This window comes from Camellia sinensis, chromosome 9, assembly GCF_055761805.1.
Source record: "Camellia sinensis isolate YWXY chromosome 9, ASM5576180v1, whole genome shotgun sequence".
In the NCBI taxonomy this organism is placed as follows: domain Eukaryota; kingdom Viridiplantae; phylum Streptophyta; class Magnoliopsida; order Ericales; family Theaceae; genus Camellia; species Camellia sinensis.
In genome coordinates, this window is record NC_138969.1 from 55,136,628 (window position 1) to 55,156,876 (window position 20,249).

The 20,249-nt window shown below is 35.7% G+C and overlaps 1 protein-coding gene across 4 annotated transcripts; it reads right to left on the bottom strand.

The window, feature by feature from the left end:
- Positions 1-422: 422 nt before the first annotated feature.
- SUF4 (zinc finger (C2H2 type) family protein) lies at positions 423-17,943 on the bottom strand. 4 transcript variants are annotated; one of them, XM_028255738.2, is made up of 8 exons: positions 17,379-17,917; positions 16,764-16,836; positions 8,790-8,890; positions 3,559-3,670; positions 2,500-2,912; positions 1,666-1,820; positions 1,506-1,559; positions 423-793 (listed from the first exon to the last, which is right to left on the bottom strand). In XM_028255738.2, exons 1-8 carry the CDS (start codon positions 17,506-17,508, stop codon positions 722-724), a joined length of 1,110 nt encoding a protein of 369 aa, XP_028111539.2. In that variant the 5' UTR covers positions 17,509-17,917; the 3' UTR covers positions 423-721. The 4 variants fall into 4 exon arrangements, with proteins under 4 accessions (XP_028111539.2, XP_028111538.2, XP_028111541.1 ...); XM_028255737.2 differs by having other exon boundaries at positions 3,559-3,673; XM_028255740.2 differs by lacking the exon at positions 16,764-16,836 and having other exon boundaries at positions 17,379-17,943.
- Positions 17,944-20,249: the final 2,306 nt, after the last annotated feature.

Sequence of the window (20,249 nt, forward strand, 5' to 3'; positions counted from 1 at the left end):
CTACAATTTAACATTACTATTCCTTGTGCTATATTTCGCACCGAGTCCCGGTAATTTTTTGGGAAGGTTACAGTTTGGGAGTTGAAATGTCAAATGACCATTGTACACTTAATTTTTGTAGAATTAAATCTCATCATTCCACAAAAAAAAAAAACTTTCTTAAAGGATCTAGACTCGCACTGATGGATCATGTTAAGAGAGAGAGAGAGAGAGAGAGAGAGAGAGAGAGAGAGAGATCTTCACTTCTAACATCTGCTTTGTATACTCATTTCAAAGAATACATTAAGCATCATAAAACACAGGAGACCAACAGTCATCCACAACCAACACCTGGTGCAATCATCTTTCTATCTTGGCTTGTCCAACCCCTGCGCACAATATATGCTCGCAACACAAAGTTATCGAGAAAAAGATCAACTTACGAACTGCTAACGTGCCCAAGCCCTCAACTTAATTATTATAAAATACAAAACACTGTAATATCATTACAAAATCCTAACAGATTACAAAATCCCATGAAAAATAAAACAATTATCTTCTTCTTCCCCCTTTCTAAACAATTAGCTAATGGTTGAAAGAATGCTGTCCAACATCCCTTCCAAAGAAAATGCAACACGCAACTCGAGAGCCAGGACCAAGATCCCAACAGGATATGTAAATTAAGTAAATTCCACCATATTTAAAGGACTTCAACATTCAGAGAAAGAGACTACTAGCAGATCTAGAAAGCCATGCGACCAGCAAGCCTGCTTTCCAATATCCTTCTGTCAATAGCTGCATCAATCGAGCTCATCTGGAACGTACAATGACAATACAAAAAATATTAGAACACAACCATGAAAACAATTCCCCCGGAAGAAACCATATTAAAAGTATTACAGCTTTTGCTTCTGTACAAGAGATACCAAACTTTGCGAAAGAAGCTGACCTGGGCCAACTTTGAATTCACTGTTCGATCATAATAATAATACTGGAATTGGAATTGACGATATCAATGGGCAAAATTCTGTTGGGTAATATTCTTGTTCCACTCAACCCCCACACTTCAAAATCAAGCATAGCGAGAATATACAACAATAAATGAAGAAAATTATCTAAAGAGCAAATACATACACACTGTTCTTAACGGGGAGCATCCTCGTGTTGATCGCAGCAAGCTTTGCTAGAATTGTAATTACTAACTACCAGCAAACATAACGTAAATACCTAGTAGAATCTTTGATGGACACAAAATTGGTAGGATCGCTTACCAGGTAGGAAAAGATAAATCAAGACCCATCAATCAATGTGAGTTGAAAGTCAAAAGGAACTTCAGTGGAAGGCTCATACATTCTTTGCAGTGTATTGTTTTTTAAAAGTGAATAAAAAATGGAAAATATGTAAAATGCTTACACAACCAAATCTGAAAACGTGGAAGGTAACACCTACCCATCTCTGGTTACTAGATGTGCAAAGCAACTCCATTTCCATTGAAAGAATATAAGGGGAGGTACTTAAAAACTTACCTGGCTAGTTTCATCATGCACCTGATACTTCAGCAAGGACATTCTTCTTTCCTCCTGCAAATACCAAGATTCACAACAGTAGGCAAGGTTAAAATAAATAATAAAAAAAAGCATCTGGGTTACGGACCTGGAGACAGAAAGGAAAACAGGAAAAACTAACCATTGACATTGCCTCATCATCCCAAACTAAATAGACCTCATTTGTGGCTAGCTGGTTAGCAGGAGCTTTGTTTGCAATTACAGGAGGTGGTCCAATTGATGGACCACCAGTATTTGGACCAGAAGCATAAGAATGTGAATTGACTGATGGCCCACCTGCAGTAAATGAATGCAAAGAACACATCAAAATCGAATAATTATACAAATTCAATATGTATTTGGGCATGCCTAAACTGACAGACCACAACTGATAGTTAAATAAGTATTTAAGATAGGTGCTTGTAATTATTGTCTAACCCTCTAAACAAAACTAACTTAAAAGGCAACCAAATAGAAGATTTCCTTTTGAGCATTCCAATCTGGTATGCAGTAATAGTTAATTTACCTGTGAATGTGTTTCATGATTTTGTGTGTGAAAGAGACACACACGGAGGGAGGGAGAGAGAGAGAGAGAGGGGGGGAGGGGGGAGGAGGGCGGGGGAGAGCAAGCAAAAGCCACTCACATGCAGAGTAATTGTTTAACAGAAGATTTAAATCTGTGATGACTGTACATAATGTTCTACTATGAAAAGCTGATCAAAGAAGAAAAGAGAAAAAACAGAAGTATAAGGAGATTATCACCAATTCCTCCCAATTTCAAGAACAATCATCATTATTTATTCAAGAATCAGAAAGATCCTTTTCAAGATTGAATTGGTTCATTTGGAATCTGGGTTTTTCTACTTGATAATCATGTATTTCAAGATATTTTCCCATATCTAAAGCACATTAAGGATCATTTCTTTGGATTTTCAAGCACCTTTACGAGGAATCAAAATGAGAAGCTGATTCAAACCTTGAAAGCCAGGTGTGTGGTAATTATTTGCCATAAAAGAAGTGTTGCTTGCGTCGATTGAGCTTTTGAGTTCTGCAGGGGAGCTTAATGGAATATTTGCTGAAAGCATAGGTGCAGAAAATGGTGAACTTTGCGTAGGTATACTGTTATTGGCAACAACAGGAAACAATGGCTGAGATACAGCAACGGGGGAGGCTGGAGGCAGTCCTGGAGGAGCGTTGGGCAAAGATGGTTGAAGTGCAGGCAATGTAGTGGGTGGCCCAGGAGGCCTCATATTCTGTACAGGAAATAAAGGTTGTGCTAAACCCAATGGTGCAGGAGGAACTGAAACAGCTGGATGCTGTGGGAACCAAGGTTGGGGACGAGGTGGGACCGGCCAACCAGCAGGACGGACAGCTAAAGCAGGATTGTAACTGCAACAAAACAACCAAGAAAAATCAGTAAGAAAAGGTTCAGTTGTGTGTATAAATTGTTAAAAATCATCTAAAGAATGGCAGTTGCATATAGATAAATTATTCTTCTACTCTATAGTTTGTACAAAAAACAGTCACAACAAACAAATCAATAAAATCAACAAAGTAGACAAATCTAGAGTGCTTAGAATGTTTGGTACCAAAAAATATATCCTCGAAAAGAGATAAGATTATAATCAATATAAAAGAAAAAAACAAGTGGTCCACTCTCGATAGAAAATTCCCAATGTTCGCTCTAGGAGAGCTATGATATGCTTAAACAAAAAGAAATGTACTTATTGGCATGCCAAGGCAATCACATGAACCCAGACTTTTTTTTCGATAAAAAACAGAACTGCATCAATGCCATTAAATAAGCCATGCATCACTGGGAATATAAATTTCTCACTCTCTAAAGTGAAATCCCAAAATGTATAATAAAAAAATAATAATAATAATAAAATAAAATTGCAGTCACTTTAATTTGGCAAAATGAACAGCTTCACTATGTGTCAAGTTTTTCATGCAGTAAAAACATAATTTTTGAGAAACCAGATGTTCCACAGAGGGAAGCAAGAATATCTGGGAACAAAAACAGAAAACATACACTGGCCGCATTGTGCCTAAAGTTGGCTGAGGAGGAAACCCAACGCCTAATGAACCAGGTGTAACAGATGAAGGAATCTCCACTTTGGCCAATTTTGATGGAGCATCGTCTTCTGCTAGAAAAATAAGTCATCATTGTGTTACCAAATTGAGATGGATGGTGCCATAAGACCCATAACATGTGCAAACATCTAAAAAATTCCTTCTCACCATATTTCCTGTAGAAGCAAGCTTTCAATTCGTATAAATTTGGTAACAGTTGCCATTAGATAAAAAAAAAAAAACGATGCATGAAGTGAGAAGTACTATTGCATCAGCAGTTTGTGTAGACTGTACAGTTACATACAAAAAAAATATATAGAGAATAATGTGATACGAGAATGCCTAGCAAAAATAAGAACAAAAGAAAGATAAAAGACGCTTAGCCAATACATCGCAAAGTGCAGAACTACTATAAAACATCAAATGGGAACAGGTTTTGTCTACAAAACAAAAATATTGGCTCCCTTATAACATCAAATGGCCAAGAGATACCACTGCTTCAGTACGATGAATCAAATTCCATTGTGGCTATTTGAACAAGAAAACTCCAACGCCCTACTCTCATCTCATGCAAATTTAATGAGGGAGATCTCGTATTTGCTGCTGCTCATCAGATTGTTAATACCTGAAATGTTAGTGATGCAGAACATGCACATATGGAGATTATAGCCTTGTTTGGTCTGTTTTTCAGAAAAAATTTTGGGAAAAATTTTCTACAAACAAATTTTCATGAGTAATCAAACCAAACAAAATTTTCCAAAAAAAATCTCAAAATTTTGCTTAGTTACCTACTTTCTAAAATCACACTATCTCTCATACACATAAAATCAATCACTTTTTTTAAAACTCTCTCCCCAAAACAATTTTCCAAAACCATTTCTGAAAAAAGGCAAACTAAATAAGTTTTCGTATTTTTTATCTCAAAAACTACTTTACAAACACAAACCAAACACACCCTATGTATTTATCATTTTATTCAATTTATTTATTTTAAATAATAGTTTAATTAGAATTTTATTTTAGTTAGGATTTTGTAGAAATTTAATGTACAAAGAAAAATGATTGTATTATTGATAGATTGATATATTGAATGTTACAATGATTCCTATATATAGAAGAGTAGGTGGTAGTAGGTGGAGTAGGTGAAGTGGAGGTGGTAGTGGTGTAGTGGGTTAGGTTTAGTGGAGTAGGTGAGGTGGTAGTGGTGTAGTGGATTAGGTTTAGTGGAGTAGGTTTAAGTGGGTGAAGTATGTGATAGGTTTTAACAGCCCCCCGCAAACTCAAGGGGGATAGGAACTAGCCAACTTGAGTTTGGAGAGAGTAACAAAACAAGAAAATAGACGAATACATAAAAGAAAAGAGGATCGAAGACACTGTATGGTCGTGTCAGACCGATGGTGAAGACACTGTATGGTGGTGTCATAACGTTGTAGAGGACATTGGATGGTTGTGTCAGACCGATGTAGAAGACAGTTTATGGGGTCATGTCGGACCGTTGTAGCAGACAATGTTGTGACAGTTGTTGTGACAGTTTACGGAGTCTTGCTGGACCCTTGTAGAAACTAACCGAAATCAATGTCGGGACAGTTTACAGAGTCTTGTCGGACCTATGAAGGAGCTAACCGGAATCAATGTCGGGACAGTTTACTGAGTCTTGTCGGACCCATGAAGGAGCTAACCGGAATCAATGTCGGGACAGTTTACTGAGTCTTGTCGGACCCATGAAGGAGCTAACCGGAATCAATGTCGGGACAGTTTACAGAGTCTTGTCGGACCCATGAAGGAGCTAACCGGAATCAATGTCGGGACAGTTTACTGAGTCTTGTCGGACCCATGAAGGAGCTAACCGGAATCAATGTCAGGACAGTTTACAGAGTCTTGTCGGACCCCTAAAAAGTCGCACCCTCAAAAGGTGTGCCCAATCTTTCAAATGGCGTGCCATCAAAAGGCGTGCCCAATCCATAAAAAGGCGTGCCATCAAAAGGCGAGCCCAAGTCATAAAAAGATGTGCCGGACATGATGGCGAGGCGCGTCACCACATTGGCTTGCGCGCCCGTTTTGTCGTCTGGCGTCAAGTGGCGCGCGATGCGCGTGTCTGCCTTGGCTATTTAACCAAGACGGATGCTGAGGCTGAGGCAGAGGCTAAGACAAAAAACTGGCTAAAAACCTCTGAGAAACTCTTCGTTGTCTTGAGAGAGATACTCTGTAACACTCTGTAACCAACCCTTCTCTGAAACACTCAGCAACCCATAACATGGCCTCTTCTTCCCGTCCAGCTACCCATAACATGGCCTCTTCTTCCCGTGGTCTGCTTACTCTCTTTCCCGACCTCAACGAGTCCACAAGAGAGATAACCGGTGCGGTTGCCCTTGAACCTCAACCAAACGCCCCTGAGTTTGCTCCGTTGACCTTTCCTATGTGGTCTGTGGAGCAAAGAATGGCAGCGCAATCAGATATTGAGGCGAATCAGTATACATTGAAGTCATGTGTTGAAACCATGACTGCGGTCACAAACTTGTTGCACCGGCTACTGAGTAGGACAAATGAGGTGCAGCAGTTAAACGCCCAACTGGCTCTGCTCCAACGCATGTATAAGGATGCGTGAGCAGAGATAAGTGTGCTGAAGGCGGAAAATAAGGAGCTGAAGCGGAAGGCCACCGTGATGTTCCGATTTGGAGGTCCGCCATATGCTGTAGTGGAGGAGCAGGGTGGAGTGATCGTGCCCAGTGGAGTGGGAAACACGGAGGCAACACCGTCAAGGGCCGCCCAGGACGGAGGCAAGAAGAAGAGACCGGCGGCAGAGTAGAGAAGGGAAAATCCCACTGTGGATGTGGTTGTTTTTGGTTTGTTTGTTTGTTTGTTTTTTTTTTTTTTTTTTTTTTTTTTGGGTGTAAAATGGTGATCGGGGGGAGCAGCCCCGACATGAATAAAATGAGTTTGGTGTGCAGTTCGTCTTCTTCTGCTTCTTTTTTTTTTTTTTTTTTTTTTGTTCAATGAAAAGTAAGTAAAAGATATATACTAATGAAAAGTAATCAAAATATATATATGTGGGTGTGTGGGTCTGGATGGAAGGGTTGATAAAAAAAGGGTCAAAGAGCACATGGATTGTGGATGCTGAGTGTGTGCATAATAATAATAAAATGAATGAGTGGAGAGAGGGTTTTATGTGTAAATAAAAGAAGAGTGGTGGTTGGTCAGAGTGGTGGGTGAGACATGGTGGGAACAAAGAGAATAAAAAAATAGAGGGTGAGGAACAGGATATGAGAGCCAGCAACTTCCCTGAGGAGGGTTCTCACAAAATGGACCCTTTTACTTGTTTTCCCCTTTCTATCAGAAGGGCGTGGAGCCAATTCCTTCTTGGTCACAACATGTCCTTTGTTTAGACCCACAAAGAGGCCAGTGTTAGGTTGCTTTGGAGCCATCACCAATCAGCTCCAACGACGATTTTCTGGGAAAACCCTCAATAGAAACTGAGGAGAGAGAGAGAGAGAGAGAGACCGCAAGAAGCCTACCAGAGGTGCAGATCATGCTCTCGCGGCATTTTCAGGGTATATGCAGCTCGGCGACACGCATTCAATGCTTGGGTAGCTGGATCGATCGATCGATTGTTATAAAGAGGGGTTGAAAATTCAGATGGAGGCTTTGGGAGACACAGATCCGAGAGTTGCAGAGACTTGCAGGTATTTGGCTGAGGCCCATGTTCAAGCAATGCAATTTGATGAAGCAGAAAATTTGAGCAAGAAGACTCTTGAAATCCATCGTGTGCACAGTCCACCAGCATCTCTCGAGGAAATGGCAGACCGCAGGTTGATGGCCCTCATATGTGAGGCTAAAGGAGATTACAAATCAGCTCTTGAACACCTTGTCCTTGCCAGCAGGGCAATGATTGCCAATGGACAAGAAAATGAGGTTGCTTCAATTGATGTCAGCATTGGCAACATCTACATGTCCCTATCTCGCTTTGATGGGGCTGTCTTCTCCTACCCGAAGGCACTCACTGTCTTCAAATCATCAAAGGGTGACAGCCACCCTTCAGTTGCCTCTGTTTTTGTACGTCTTGCTGACCTATACTACAAGACAGGGAAGCTGCGAGAGTCCAGATCCTATTGTGAAAATGCCCTTAGGATATATGCAAAACCTGTGCCTGGAACCACTGCAGAAGAGATTGCAAGTGGGATGACAGAAATTTCAGCCATTTATGAATCTTTTAATGAACCTGAGGAGGCACTGAAGCTCTTGCAGAAGGTCTTGCGAGTTGATGGAGGTCTCAAATTGGTTGAGGTCCGGCGGGCGGTCAAGGCAAGGTTGCCGCCCGCCGGAAGGCGAAGAATACCAAGAGCTTAACCTATTGCTCTGATACCATGTAGAAATTTAATGTATAAAGAGAAATGATTGTATTATTGATAGATTGATATATTGAATGTTACAATGATTCCTATATATAGAAGAGTAGGTGGTAGTAGGTGGTAGTAGGTGGTAGGTGAAGTGGAGGTGGTAGTGGTGTAGTGGGTTAGGTTTAGTGGAGTAGGTGAGGTGGTAGTGGTGTAGTGGGTTAGGTTTAGTGGAGTAGGTTTAAGTGGGTGAAGTAGGTGATAGGTTTTAACAGATTTTTATTAATATTAGCTCTTATTCTATTAGAATTTAGTTCCCTAAGTTAATTGAGTTTTATTAGGAGTATAGATTATGATTTAGTTTTCTATTTTGATTAGGTTTTCTAGCCTATGTATATTAGGGTTGCATTGTAATAGTCAGCTTTTGATTAATGAGAATGCGAGATATTAGGCTGTGGCCGTTTGTGTTAAGGCTGTGGCCCTCTCCTTCTCTCCCCTTCTTCTCTCTTCTCTTTCTTTCTAAGGCATCCTACATCACTTAGCCACTCTTAACTGAAATTAATGTTCCAAGCCATCCACGTACCACACCATAGATGAACTTGACTTTGCAGTCTTAGAATATACTTTTAAGATCCAGATTTTAGAAGACCACAAATTTGGCAAATCATATAAAATTTCATATCCACTGATTTGTCAAATATCTAAATCTCTTTAGTGAGAACACAGCCTCCAATAAGTTGATCCAAACCAAAACAAGCTTCTTAATCAGCTTTAAGTATGACAATGCAAAAACATACATACAATCACAAACACAGTGCAAAAGGTAAAATGTACAATGACAAATTAATGACAATTATACCTTCCTCCCCATAGTGTGCTGCCAAGACATCAGGTGGGATTCCTTGCATTCCATATATTTCAATGTCAGTAGATTCTTTATCAGGTTTTGCATTCGGCACCCTATACAAATTTATCTTGAATCAGTATAACACAAGCATTTCCACAACTACACAAGATTTGAAACTTTAAAAGAAAAGTAATGTCTTTTTCATACTATTTTTACCAGCTCTTAGTTGCATGAAGCGGATAAGGAAGCGGGGAAGGGGGCGGGAATGGGGGGCCAGGGGAGTAGGGGCATGTACAAGAGTCAAAGGTTAGGAGTGCCTAGCTTATATACTTTATAACATTAATATATTGTAAAAATATATAGTAATATTGTAATATATAGTTTGAAATCTATACTATATATTAACTAAAAGGAGGTTTTTAACCCAAGTTTTGTAGGAGCTCCAATCTCCTAATCTAAATTTCTTGATTTTTTGATTTAAAAAAAAAAAAACTTAGCATTTATTAACTTCTCCCAACCCCCAAGTCTTACCCTCATAATAACACTGTAATGCATTAAGAACAAGAATAAAAAAAATTTCTTAAAAAGTCCAACACATATGATTATTATCAAAATATTAAACTTTAATATAATATAATAAAAAAAAAAGAAGACATTTAATTCCTTGAAAAGTCCAACACATGATTATTATCAAAATATTAAACTTAAATATAATATAATAAATAAAAAAAAGACATTTAATTCCTTGAAAAGTCCAACACATATGATTATTATCAAAATATTAAACTTTAATATAATATAAAAAAAGGAAAAAAAGAAGACATTTAAAAAAATAAAAAACATTTAAAAATCGCAATTCACATATATAGATAATTGTAAATATATTAAGAAAAATGGGATTTCTAAATCCCAAGCCTTGTGGGAGCTCTAATCTCTCAATCTTAATTTTCTAAATTTTTGATTTAAAAAAACAAAAAAAAAAACCTCAGCATTTATTGATTTGGTCAAAATCTCATGATCAGCATTTATTAACTTTTTTCAATCCACATGCCTGCATTTATTGATTTGGTCAAAATCCCTAATTAGCATTTAAAATCCCCTCATACAAATAATTATAGATACAGCCCGTGCATAATTACTGCAGTAGCCTTTTTAATTTCTCCTGTACACTATGGTTAGTGATAAGATTGTTAAATTATTTTTATAAAAAATCTTAAAAAACATAATTTATATATTAAAAAAATTAAAACAAATATAAATATCTATAATTGTCCCGTGCATAGCATGGGTGATAGGCTAGTTTGAATAAATTGGAGATTGGTATCAAACTGCAAATTGTTATTTGGTAAATATAAATAAATATTGTGTAAATGTTAAGTAATAGAATAATTTTTTGTTTACTTTTGCCAATAATCTGATGACTATTAGAAATTTTCTCTAGGTCGGTAGTTTTTCTTCTTCTTTTAATTGTATATTCATATGTTTGAAAAGTTCCATCCCAGCTGAGAAATTCCAACTTGATTCTTGCTCTAAATCACAGTCATGATTCTTGAGCAGATTCATCACTCCCAATAGAAGTACCAACTATAGAGGGGGGAAAAAGAACCAAATTTGAAAAATAAAAATCATCAACAGAAGCCACTTACACCAAAAACCATGTTAAGTTTAAATATATAATGCACACATCGTTGACTCCACAAAACATTGCCACCCATCAGAATCTATTTTCCTATTGATTTTCATGTCAAATTTTTCACGTCATTTTTCTCATTTATGAATTCAATATCTTTTTTGTGCCTCTTAGTCAAGTACCAACTAGAAGACTAAGCTTTAGGTCAGTAAAAAGAAAAAGATCAGAGTTTCACTGTATCGTTAAATACAAGGTGAGATATTATTTTAAATTCCTAATCGTGCAACTCTTCTAAGCCTTCTCCCCAAATTCATCTAATTATAGCCAGGCAACATCTTTTGGATGCACAAGGACTAGAGAATTAGAAAGCTACCCAGAGACTTTGCCACAAATAGATCTTTGTAAACTATAGTCAGATATGTATCATCTTGTAGCAGTCAAAACCCTAACTAGTTTTCCCTTCCTAAGGATATTGTTTGACGCAAGAGTTGTCATAAATAGGTGGTTGCAAACAAGACATGATCACATGACATAGAATAGATTACCTAAAATTTACCATATGGTACCAAATCAAACTAAACTAAGCCTTGTGTCTCAAAAAGATGGGGCCACGTACATGAACAAATTTCAGCCATCACAATTTATAAAAAGTCACATTAGTTAAATTTTACCTATAAAAAAATATGTTCAATTAAATTAAGTATATTCATATTTTTTTTTACTATTACATCTGATGTCAATTTAGGTCTTCCCTTTCCCTTAATAATATTTTTGTTCACAACGATCATATCACTTTTTCTTACCATTGCATCTACTAGTGTTCCTGTACATGCCCAAACCACCTGAGTATATATATTCGCACTCAATTTATTCTTAATTGGTACAACTCATACCATTTCACCAATATATTCATTGCTACTTTGTCTTTCCTGGACTTACCACATGTTCATTTAAATATCCTTATCTCAACTACATTCTTCTCATGAACATGTTAGCAGGGTAGTGAATTGTTTTTGTTTGGTTGTGTCCGTGATTTTTTTTTCTTGAGAAGTGTTTTCTTCTTAAATCGTCATGTCTACTATGTTTGGTTGACATTGCTATCACTTATTTTAATCAATATTGACATGGTTGGTAACTTTCGAAGTTAATTTGAAACTAGTTTTGAACACTAAACATTAAATTTAATTTTTTAATAGCTAATAATTCATTAGGGTTTTGTCTTATTCACACACTCTAGGCACAAACATTATTGTCTGGCAAAAGCATATAATTTTATGTGTGTATACATAAATATAAGAAACACATAGTATAAATATATTAAATATTCTATGAAGCAAGGACACTTGAAAATAGGCATCATAGTGGTGTCGAACACGCCGACATGCTAGGGACACGAGCACACGCCAAGGACACTGGCATGTCCTTTTAATTTTATTATTTATTTGCAAGCGACATGGCAGGGGACACACGTGTCCCTTCATTTCTCTGCTTTTGCCCTAAATCCCAAAATCAGAAGAACAAAAAGAGAAAAAAAGAAATAGAGTGAAGTAGAGAACCTGTTGGCAACAAAAAGCTTCGAATCAAACTTTGAACCTTGATGAAAGGCTCTAGTTGACCTCCATCTCAACAACCTCAATCGGTCTAGTAAGTCTCTCTCTCTCTCTCGTCTCTCTCTTGCCTCTCCTCTCTTCTCCTCTGCTCTCTCTCTCTCGCCTCTTGTCTTTCTCTCACCTCTCGTCTCTCATCTCTCTCTCTCTCTCCCCCAAAACTGTAATACTCTCTTCTTTTTTTAGATTTGTTTTCTAATTATACGTATACACGTTTCTCTCTGTCTATTTCTGTATTTATATTTATATATTTTCTATTTTTGTATTTAAATTTTTTTCTTTATAAATTTATATCCTTTTCTATATATATACTTATTCTAATATTTTTTTTTAATTTCTCTATTTAATTCTTTTGCCTTTATAAATATATACTTTTTTATTTTTATATTTATATTTATTTATGGATTTCTTTGAATAAAATTAATTTAATATTAGTTTTTATTAATTTTGATTGTTTGGTAACATAATATTAATCTACATAGCAAATATATATAAAAAAATTTGTCGTGTGTCCCGCCGAATCGGTGACCCCATTTTTTCTAAATTATTGTGTCCTGTGTCCATGTCCGTACTTCATAGCATATTGTATAATATTCTTAGATAAAATATTCTAAATTATGTAGAAATGTATTTGACATTAAATAGGATTTAAGATAATGGATTCTTATAAGAAAAAAGCTAGAGATCCCAAAATTTTTATCAAATTTTTTACCAAATGTCTCACATGGATGTGGGACCATGTGGGTCTCACACCCATGTCTGGTAAAATATTTTGCAAAAATTTTGGGGTCTCTAGCATTGTTATTATTATAATTAAGGAATTAAATGAGAAATCATTCACAACTAAGTCCATTAAATGTATGTAAAAATTTATTCTCAAATCTTCATATTTAGGCCTGCTTTGGGATACATAAAAAAGTCAAAAAGTTATCACTATTCACCAAAAAAAATATTAAAAAAAATTAACTTTACACTTAATTATTACAACCGGTGCTTGTCTCCCCCACAGACTTTGCTGACTTTTTGGAAAAAATTGCACAAGCGGGGTGCACAAACAATACTATGCTGTTCGGCCCGTGGGGGCCCATCACGGGTCTCGTTTTGATAATCTGAACCGTTCAATGTGTAGAACTCGTCAAATACTATTTGCTTGTAAAAAATCACGTTGATCGGATATCGCTAACTACATAATTAAATCAGTTTTGTATAAAAAATAGATGGTGTTATAGTTAATGGTTGACAAAAAATTAACACGATCAGATAGCTATCGATATCCGATCAACGTGATTTTTTACAAGCATATAGTACTCGACGAGTTCTACACATTGAACGGTTCCGATTAGCAAAATGAGACCCGTGATGGGCCCACACAGGCCGAACAACACCGTCTAATTCAAGCCTGAAAATGAGGCAACCATTTCCTATCTCCTAATCAGCCCACTGCTTTGCCAGATTGTATGGGGCTACTTCACTAACTTCTCCTATACATTTATTTATACAATTTTTAAATATACGTTTTTTCGTAAAAAGTCAAAAAGTTAACCCAAATATCCATCTTTTTTTCCTCAACTTTCTAGTCCAAAAAGACAAAGTCCACTTATTTAGACCACCCCAAACAACCCCTTAAAACTCAATTACAAAATGGTCCAAAATATGAACAAAAATGTATTTTTGTCCATGCCTTTCCATTCCACACGTCAACTGTTAGCCCTCCACCCTTCCGGCGACCTCAGCCACCGCCTCACTCTTCCGCTCCCTTCACTCCCACTGTTTCAGCCCCCATTTTTGTGTTCCCTAAACCATGGCTCCTTACCTCACCAGATTTGAACCCCCAACCACACAAGTTTCTCACCAATCTTTGCCTCATGGCAATTGATGCACTGTCAACTAGGTTTGAAATTATTAACACTACTATTCATTATTATTTCTTAGGAAACATGGATACGGATATGAGATACGAATCAGATACGATACGGATATGGCGATACGAAAAAATTTTAAAAAATAAGATATGGATACGAATATGGTTAGGATACGTTCGTAAAAAATATATATATTTTAAATTATTAGTAGTGAGTTACATATAAGGTAAAGAATGTTGAGAAACCACATTGTAAATTTATAATGCAAAATACCAACCTTTAAGAATTAGATATTATAAATTCACTATGTTCTTTTTATCAAAAAATTAAACAAAGTATTAGAAAATTATTCTTGTATTTATTCTTAAAATTGTATTATATTATAATGTTATGCAAGAAGTGCTAAAGCATACAATTCTAATTTCGTAAAAAATAAAAAAATAATAAAAATAATAAAAATAAAAATAAAAATAACTAACTTGGAGTATCCGATACTTCAAAATTAAGTATCCGATACTCGAAAATTAATGAAAATTTAATTAAGAAGTATTCGATACTTTTAATAAGTGTCCAAGGAGTATTGATATCCAAAACGGATATAATCTCTGTTATTAGAATCGTACAATTCGAATCGATTCGAATCGTACGATTTGATTCGATTCAGTAGGTAATCGATTCGAAAAGGTTGTGTGAATCGCAAATAGCTATGAATCGTAGGTGAATCGGTGAATCGAATCGGTGAATCGTGAATCAATTCAATTCGCTAAAATCGATATTTGGCTTTCCTTTTTGAGTTTTTATTGTTGGAAAAGGGTTCATACAACCTTTTTAAGGTCTCTAAGATTACTACATGTCATCTTTTGACTTTCTTTTCCTCCCTATTTACTCTCAAATACACAAACTTTAGCGGGAGGGGGAAAGAACTTTCTCTCTCTACAATATTCTAGACTTACATATTCAATTTTATCTAAATACTTGCATTTACAAAATGAATTTTTTGAAAGCATCAAGTGAGATTTTTGAAAAAGTATGAAGATTTTGATTTTTTAACCTTGTAAAAAGTTAAAAACATTGTTTTTGAGTTATTGTTACTTGAAAATTGAAAGTTTGTCTTCGTTTGCTTTCTTCATTAAGAACAGTTGATAATAAATAGTATCTAAAAGGGAAAAAGGTGAAGTGGTAAACATTGAAATCAATGTTAACTTCTTACTTAGACCACGTGATCATCATTTAAAACAATATTTTTAGTGATTTGTGTCTAAATATTTCATATTTATTAGATATATTTAATATCTAAGTGTGTAGATATATTTTCTATATAATTAAAAAAAGGTGACCGAATTTTTACGATTCACGATTCGATTCGCGATTCGGTACAATACCATTTCGATTCACGATTCGAATCCTGATTTGACAACTATGGATATAATATAGATATGATACAGATACACCACTCTTTTTGAAGTATCCGTGCTTCATAGATTATTTCGTTGTCGATTGAAACAACAACGTATATTTTTCTTTCATTGGCTAATCAATTGCAATATTATGAGGGTTTTATAAGTAATAATTCATTTGCTTACAACCTTTTACACACGTAGCTATGAATCTAATGACAAGCCCTTTAATATCTCTATTCCCACATTAGTTCAATTTGACATAAAAGCTTTGATGGCTTCTATTTGGTCAACAACGAACCCTCTACTCAACTTGAATTAACAAGTTAGTTTGATTTCGTAGTCACTGTTATACCTGCCATCACAGTCGCCATCATGGTTTCTAATTGAGCTCTTTGCAATGGAAGGAGAAGGGGAGGGAGGGTGTGAGAGATAAAGAGGGAAGTGACAAGGGGAAAGGAGGGTGTTGTAGTTGTGGGAGGGAAAGAGAGGGGAAGGGCAGTGATGGTTGTTAGAGATGGAGCGGGTTGGTGGCTGTGTTGGGAATGGAGAAAAGGCATGGAAAAAAGACTTTTACCCATGTTTTTAGACCATTATGTAATTAAGTTGCATAATTCGATAAAGTGCTTTTAATCAAAGTGTGCCTTCCCACTTTGACAAATATTGCCTCTTCCGTCCAGCCAAACATTTTTGGAAATTTTTTTACCACCGAATCCCAGACATGCCTCACCTTAAATGATGATCACAAAGGTAAATACAAATAAGTTGAAGGCGAAGATTCCACTTTACAACCCAAAATAGAAGGCCCCCTACCATAAATACATCATCAACCAAACTCAAGGAAGATTTTCCCATATCCACACAATTATTACCATGACTCATCGGGTTTTTTTCCCCTTAAAATTATATCAAGTTTTCACTCCTATAATTACTTACTGGTTTTCACCCCCAAAAAAAAAAAAAAAAGAATCATGTAAAGGATTAATTAAATAATGTCATTAGGAAGACCATATCAATGATTTTAAACTTAGATTCCAAGAATGTTCTATTGTTGGGAGAAACTATTGACATAGAGCATAATACTGGTTTTGTTTTATATTTTTCCCTCCCTGACCCTCATGAATCATGATGCTTTCCCTGACCCTCACACAAACAGTTCAGTTATATTTGCACTGTAGAAGGTTCACCAACTCCAATGTCCCAAAATGTTGACATGCAGCAGACTATGGGTTTTGTTTTTGAAACTAAAAAAAATAAAAAAATTATGTTCAACAGCTTACAACAGAACAGACACATCAACTAGGTGGCATTAAAAGCTGATCCATATCACTATACCATTGCTAATATAAAAAAAATAAATAAATAACAAGTCATTGGCTGTCTGTTTCGCAAAAAGGTTTTGTACCCATATTTTTTTTAAGAAATATAAGCATGAAAAAAATTTAATGAGAAACCGTATATGCGAAAATAAAAAACAGCAACCAACTTGCCTTGCACAACAATTCTTGCAAGCTTCATGATTAAATATCCATTCAGATACACAGTACAATAGAAAAATTTCTCCTGAGAAAAAAAAATAATAATAAAAAAACACTTTAGGGTCTGAAAAAACCGGAGCAACATACTAAGTTCCTGCCAAGCTTCAATTTTTTTTTCCCCCCTTTTAATCTTTAATTAAGGACAGATTTTCCATATTGAGAAAAAGGTCAACAATCAGGAACAAATACAAATATCAAAAACATATATAGAAATCAGAAACATAGAAAATGGGATTCCAAATTTCAATTAATTGCGAGGATTAAAACAGCTCCAATAAAACTTGGTATAGATCAAGACAATATCACATATGATGTATAAATTGTCATATAATTTCACTTTATTCAGGATTTAAGGTTTTGTAAACTTTTTTTTTTATAAAAAAATATACACACAAAAATTTAATAAAAAACACTTTCGGGTTAGAAAAAACTGGAACAGCATACTAAATCTTGCCGAGCTTCACATTTTCAATTTTAATCTTCAATTAAACATGAGAAACATAAAAAGAAATCAGAATCAATTGAGGATTAGAAGAGGTTGAATGGAGAGAGATGAAAGTAGTTTACTTGGTGACGGTCTCTTTGTGAACCTGGAGAACGTGAATGACCATGCCACCGGCTGTGGAGAGCTTTTTGTGGCAGACATGGCACTTGAAATGCTTGGCTTTTTGGTGCTGAACCAATATTTTCTCGTCATCGAACTCTCTGTCGCAGTAATAGCACCATACCTTCGATGGAGCTCTCTTCTTCTTCTTCCCCATATCTCTCAATCTCCTCTCTCCTCTCTCTCTCTCTCTCTCTCTCTCTCTCTCCGCAAATCAATTACTTTCTTGCTATGATGAATCAATGAGTCACCGAGATCAATCTAGGGTTTGCTTCTCTCTCCGCAAATCAATTACTTTCTTGCTATGATGAACCAATGAGTCACCGAGATCAATCTAGGGTTTGCTGGTTTTCTGTGTTCTCGTGTTTGTGTGTGCGTTTGTGTGTGTTTTGTGCGCGAGCGCGTCTGAGGTTAGGGTTTGTCGTTATTCTCTCTCTCGCTCTTCCAGGCAGCGTCTCGGCGTGTTGCTCTCTCCTAGTCCGATTTGGGGAAAGACCGGCCTGGTTTGAAAAGTTAGCCATTTTAGTTGGTTGTTTGATTTTTTTTTTATTATTATTTATTTTAATATGGTTAAAATAATTGTATTTTAGAAGATAATTAATTTTTTTTATAGTTGATTTGATGGTTGTATAAAAAAAAGTGATATGATTATGAGTTAGATGTGACGTTTTGTCTTATTAATTATTTTAACTTTTTTTGTCTTTTAATAGAGTATTTTAGCACAACTCTCTTCCCAAACAGAGCCTTAGGCATGTGTATCATATGCACCGGTGCCTCTATTTGCACACCACATTTCATCTTATGACAAACCATTAATTAGTTTATTTTTTATTACAATATTAACCTTATTTAAAATGACCACAAAGGACAAAGGGTTATGATATACACCTTTTGTAAAATTACCATAAATGATAATAATGAATACAATACATACCAAGAATCTCAAATGTTACTTCCGTATCTTCTCTCTCAAGAATCTAAAAACTCTGAGACAAAAACCAAATACCCTTAAAGAAACAACCAAAAAACATCATATTATTGAAGATTTTAATTGAACTGAATGACGGATGCGTCTGGCAATATTAATTTGGAACAACGGAGCAAGGAAAATGTTAGTTTTTCAAAAAAAAAAAATTTCATTTTCGTTTACTTGCTAAATGGGAAACCGTTTGTATCCATTCGGTAACCCAGTGTCTAAGAAAGTACTCATCTTCGACTATCTACAACTGAACAAATTGTAATTGTTCGATTTAGTAGTGTCGAAAATGAGCCAATGATTCGGGTTTTAAGTGTCGAACATACAACAAATGTTCGGCTATAAAAAATCAAACGGTTTCGTTTCGTTCCGTTCAACTCTGTACTGCCGAATACATATAACATTTTTTTTTGTGCTTTTTCCAGAAATGTGCATCTACGGAATACAATAATATTGGATCCGAGTGTCTTGTTGACTACACAAGTCAATTTATTACTAATGAGGTCAAAAATTAGTATTTTTTTTTCCCCGCATATTTAATGACTTTGGTGAATTTGACATGTAGGTTTTCAAGAGCAAAGGAGAATTGCTGAGTTGGGTACGAGACATTGGAAGGAAAAATGATTTTGTGATTGTCATCAAGACATCGGACTATAGTGGTGGTCATAGGACACCAAGGATATATTTTGCCTGTAAGAGAAGTGGTTAATACAGAGCTCATAAGAAATTTAAAGGAGATGATTCAAACAAAAAAATTGTGAAGATAATAGGTATAAAGAAATGTAGGTGTCCCTTTGAGTTGAGGGCTCGTAAGTTGATGGCTGATGATTATTAGATGCTAGATGTAGCATGTGGAATGCATAACCATGCTCCTGCTAAACATTTTGAAGGACACTCATTTGCAGGGAGATTATCTGAGGAGAAAACATCATTATTAGTGGATATGTCCAAAAGCATGGTCAGACCAAAAGAGATTTTGATTACCCTGAAACAAAATGATGATTTGAATGTAACCACTATGAAAATCATTTACAATATACGTCATAAGAATAATGTTATTGAGAAAGTTGGGAGATCATAGATGTAACAGTTGTTGGGTGAATTAGAAAAGCATAATTACATTGAGCATCATAGGTGTGACAACAAGACGATGACTGTCGTTGACTTGTTTTGGGCACATCCTAACAGTTTAGTGGATATGTCCAAAAGCATGGTCAGACCAAAAGAGATTTTGGTTACCTTGAAACAAAATGATGATTTGAATGTAACCACTATGAAAACCATTTACAATGTATGTCATAGGAATAATGCTATTGAGAAAGCTAGGAGATCACAGATGCAATAGTTGTTGGGTGAATTAGAAAAGCATAATTACATTGAGTGACATAGGTGTGACAACAACACAATGACTGTCACAGACTTGTTTTGGGCGCATCCTGTCAGTTTAGATTTGCTCCATTCGTTTCCAAAGGTGTTGAGTATGGACTGCACATATAAGACAAATCAATATCGTCTTCATCTTCTTGAGATAGTTGGTGTAACATCTACTAATACGTCATTCTCCGTAGCCTTTTGCATATCTCCAATTTGAGCGGATTGATAACTACGTTTGGGTGTTAACTACATTGCATAGTCTCTTCGATGACATTGATATTCCTGAGGTGATTGTCACGGACATGGAGCTTGCTTTGATGAATACTATTGACAGGGTATTTTCTACATATCGACATTTATTATGCTGATGGCATATTAGTATAAATGTACTGGTGAAATGCAAGAAAATGTTTGATAGTAAGGAGAAATATGACAAGTTTATCTCCTCATTGAATTTCTTAGTACTCTCTTCGACTAAGCTTGA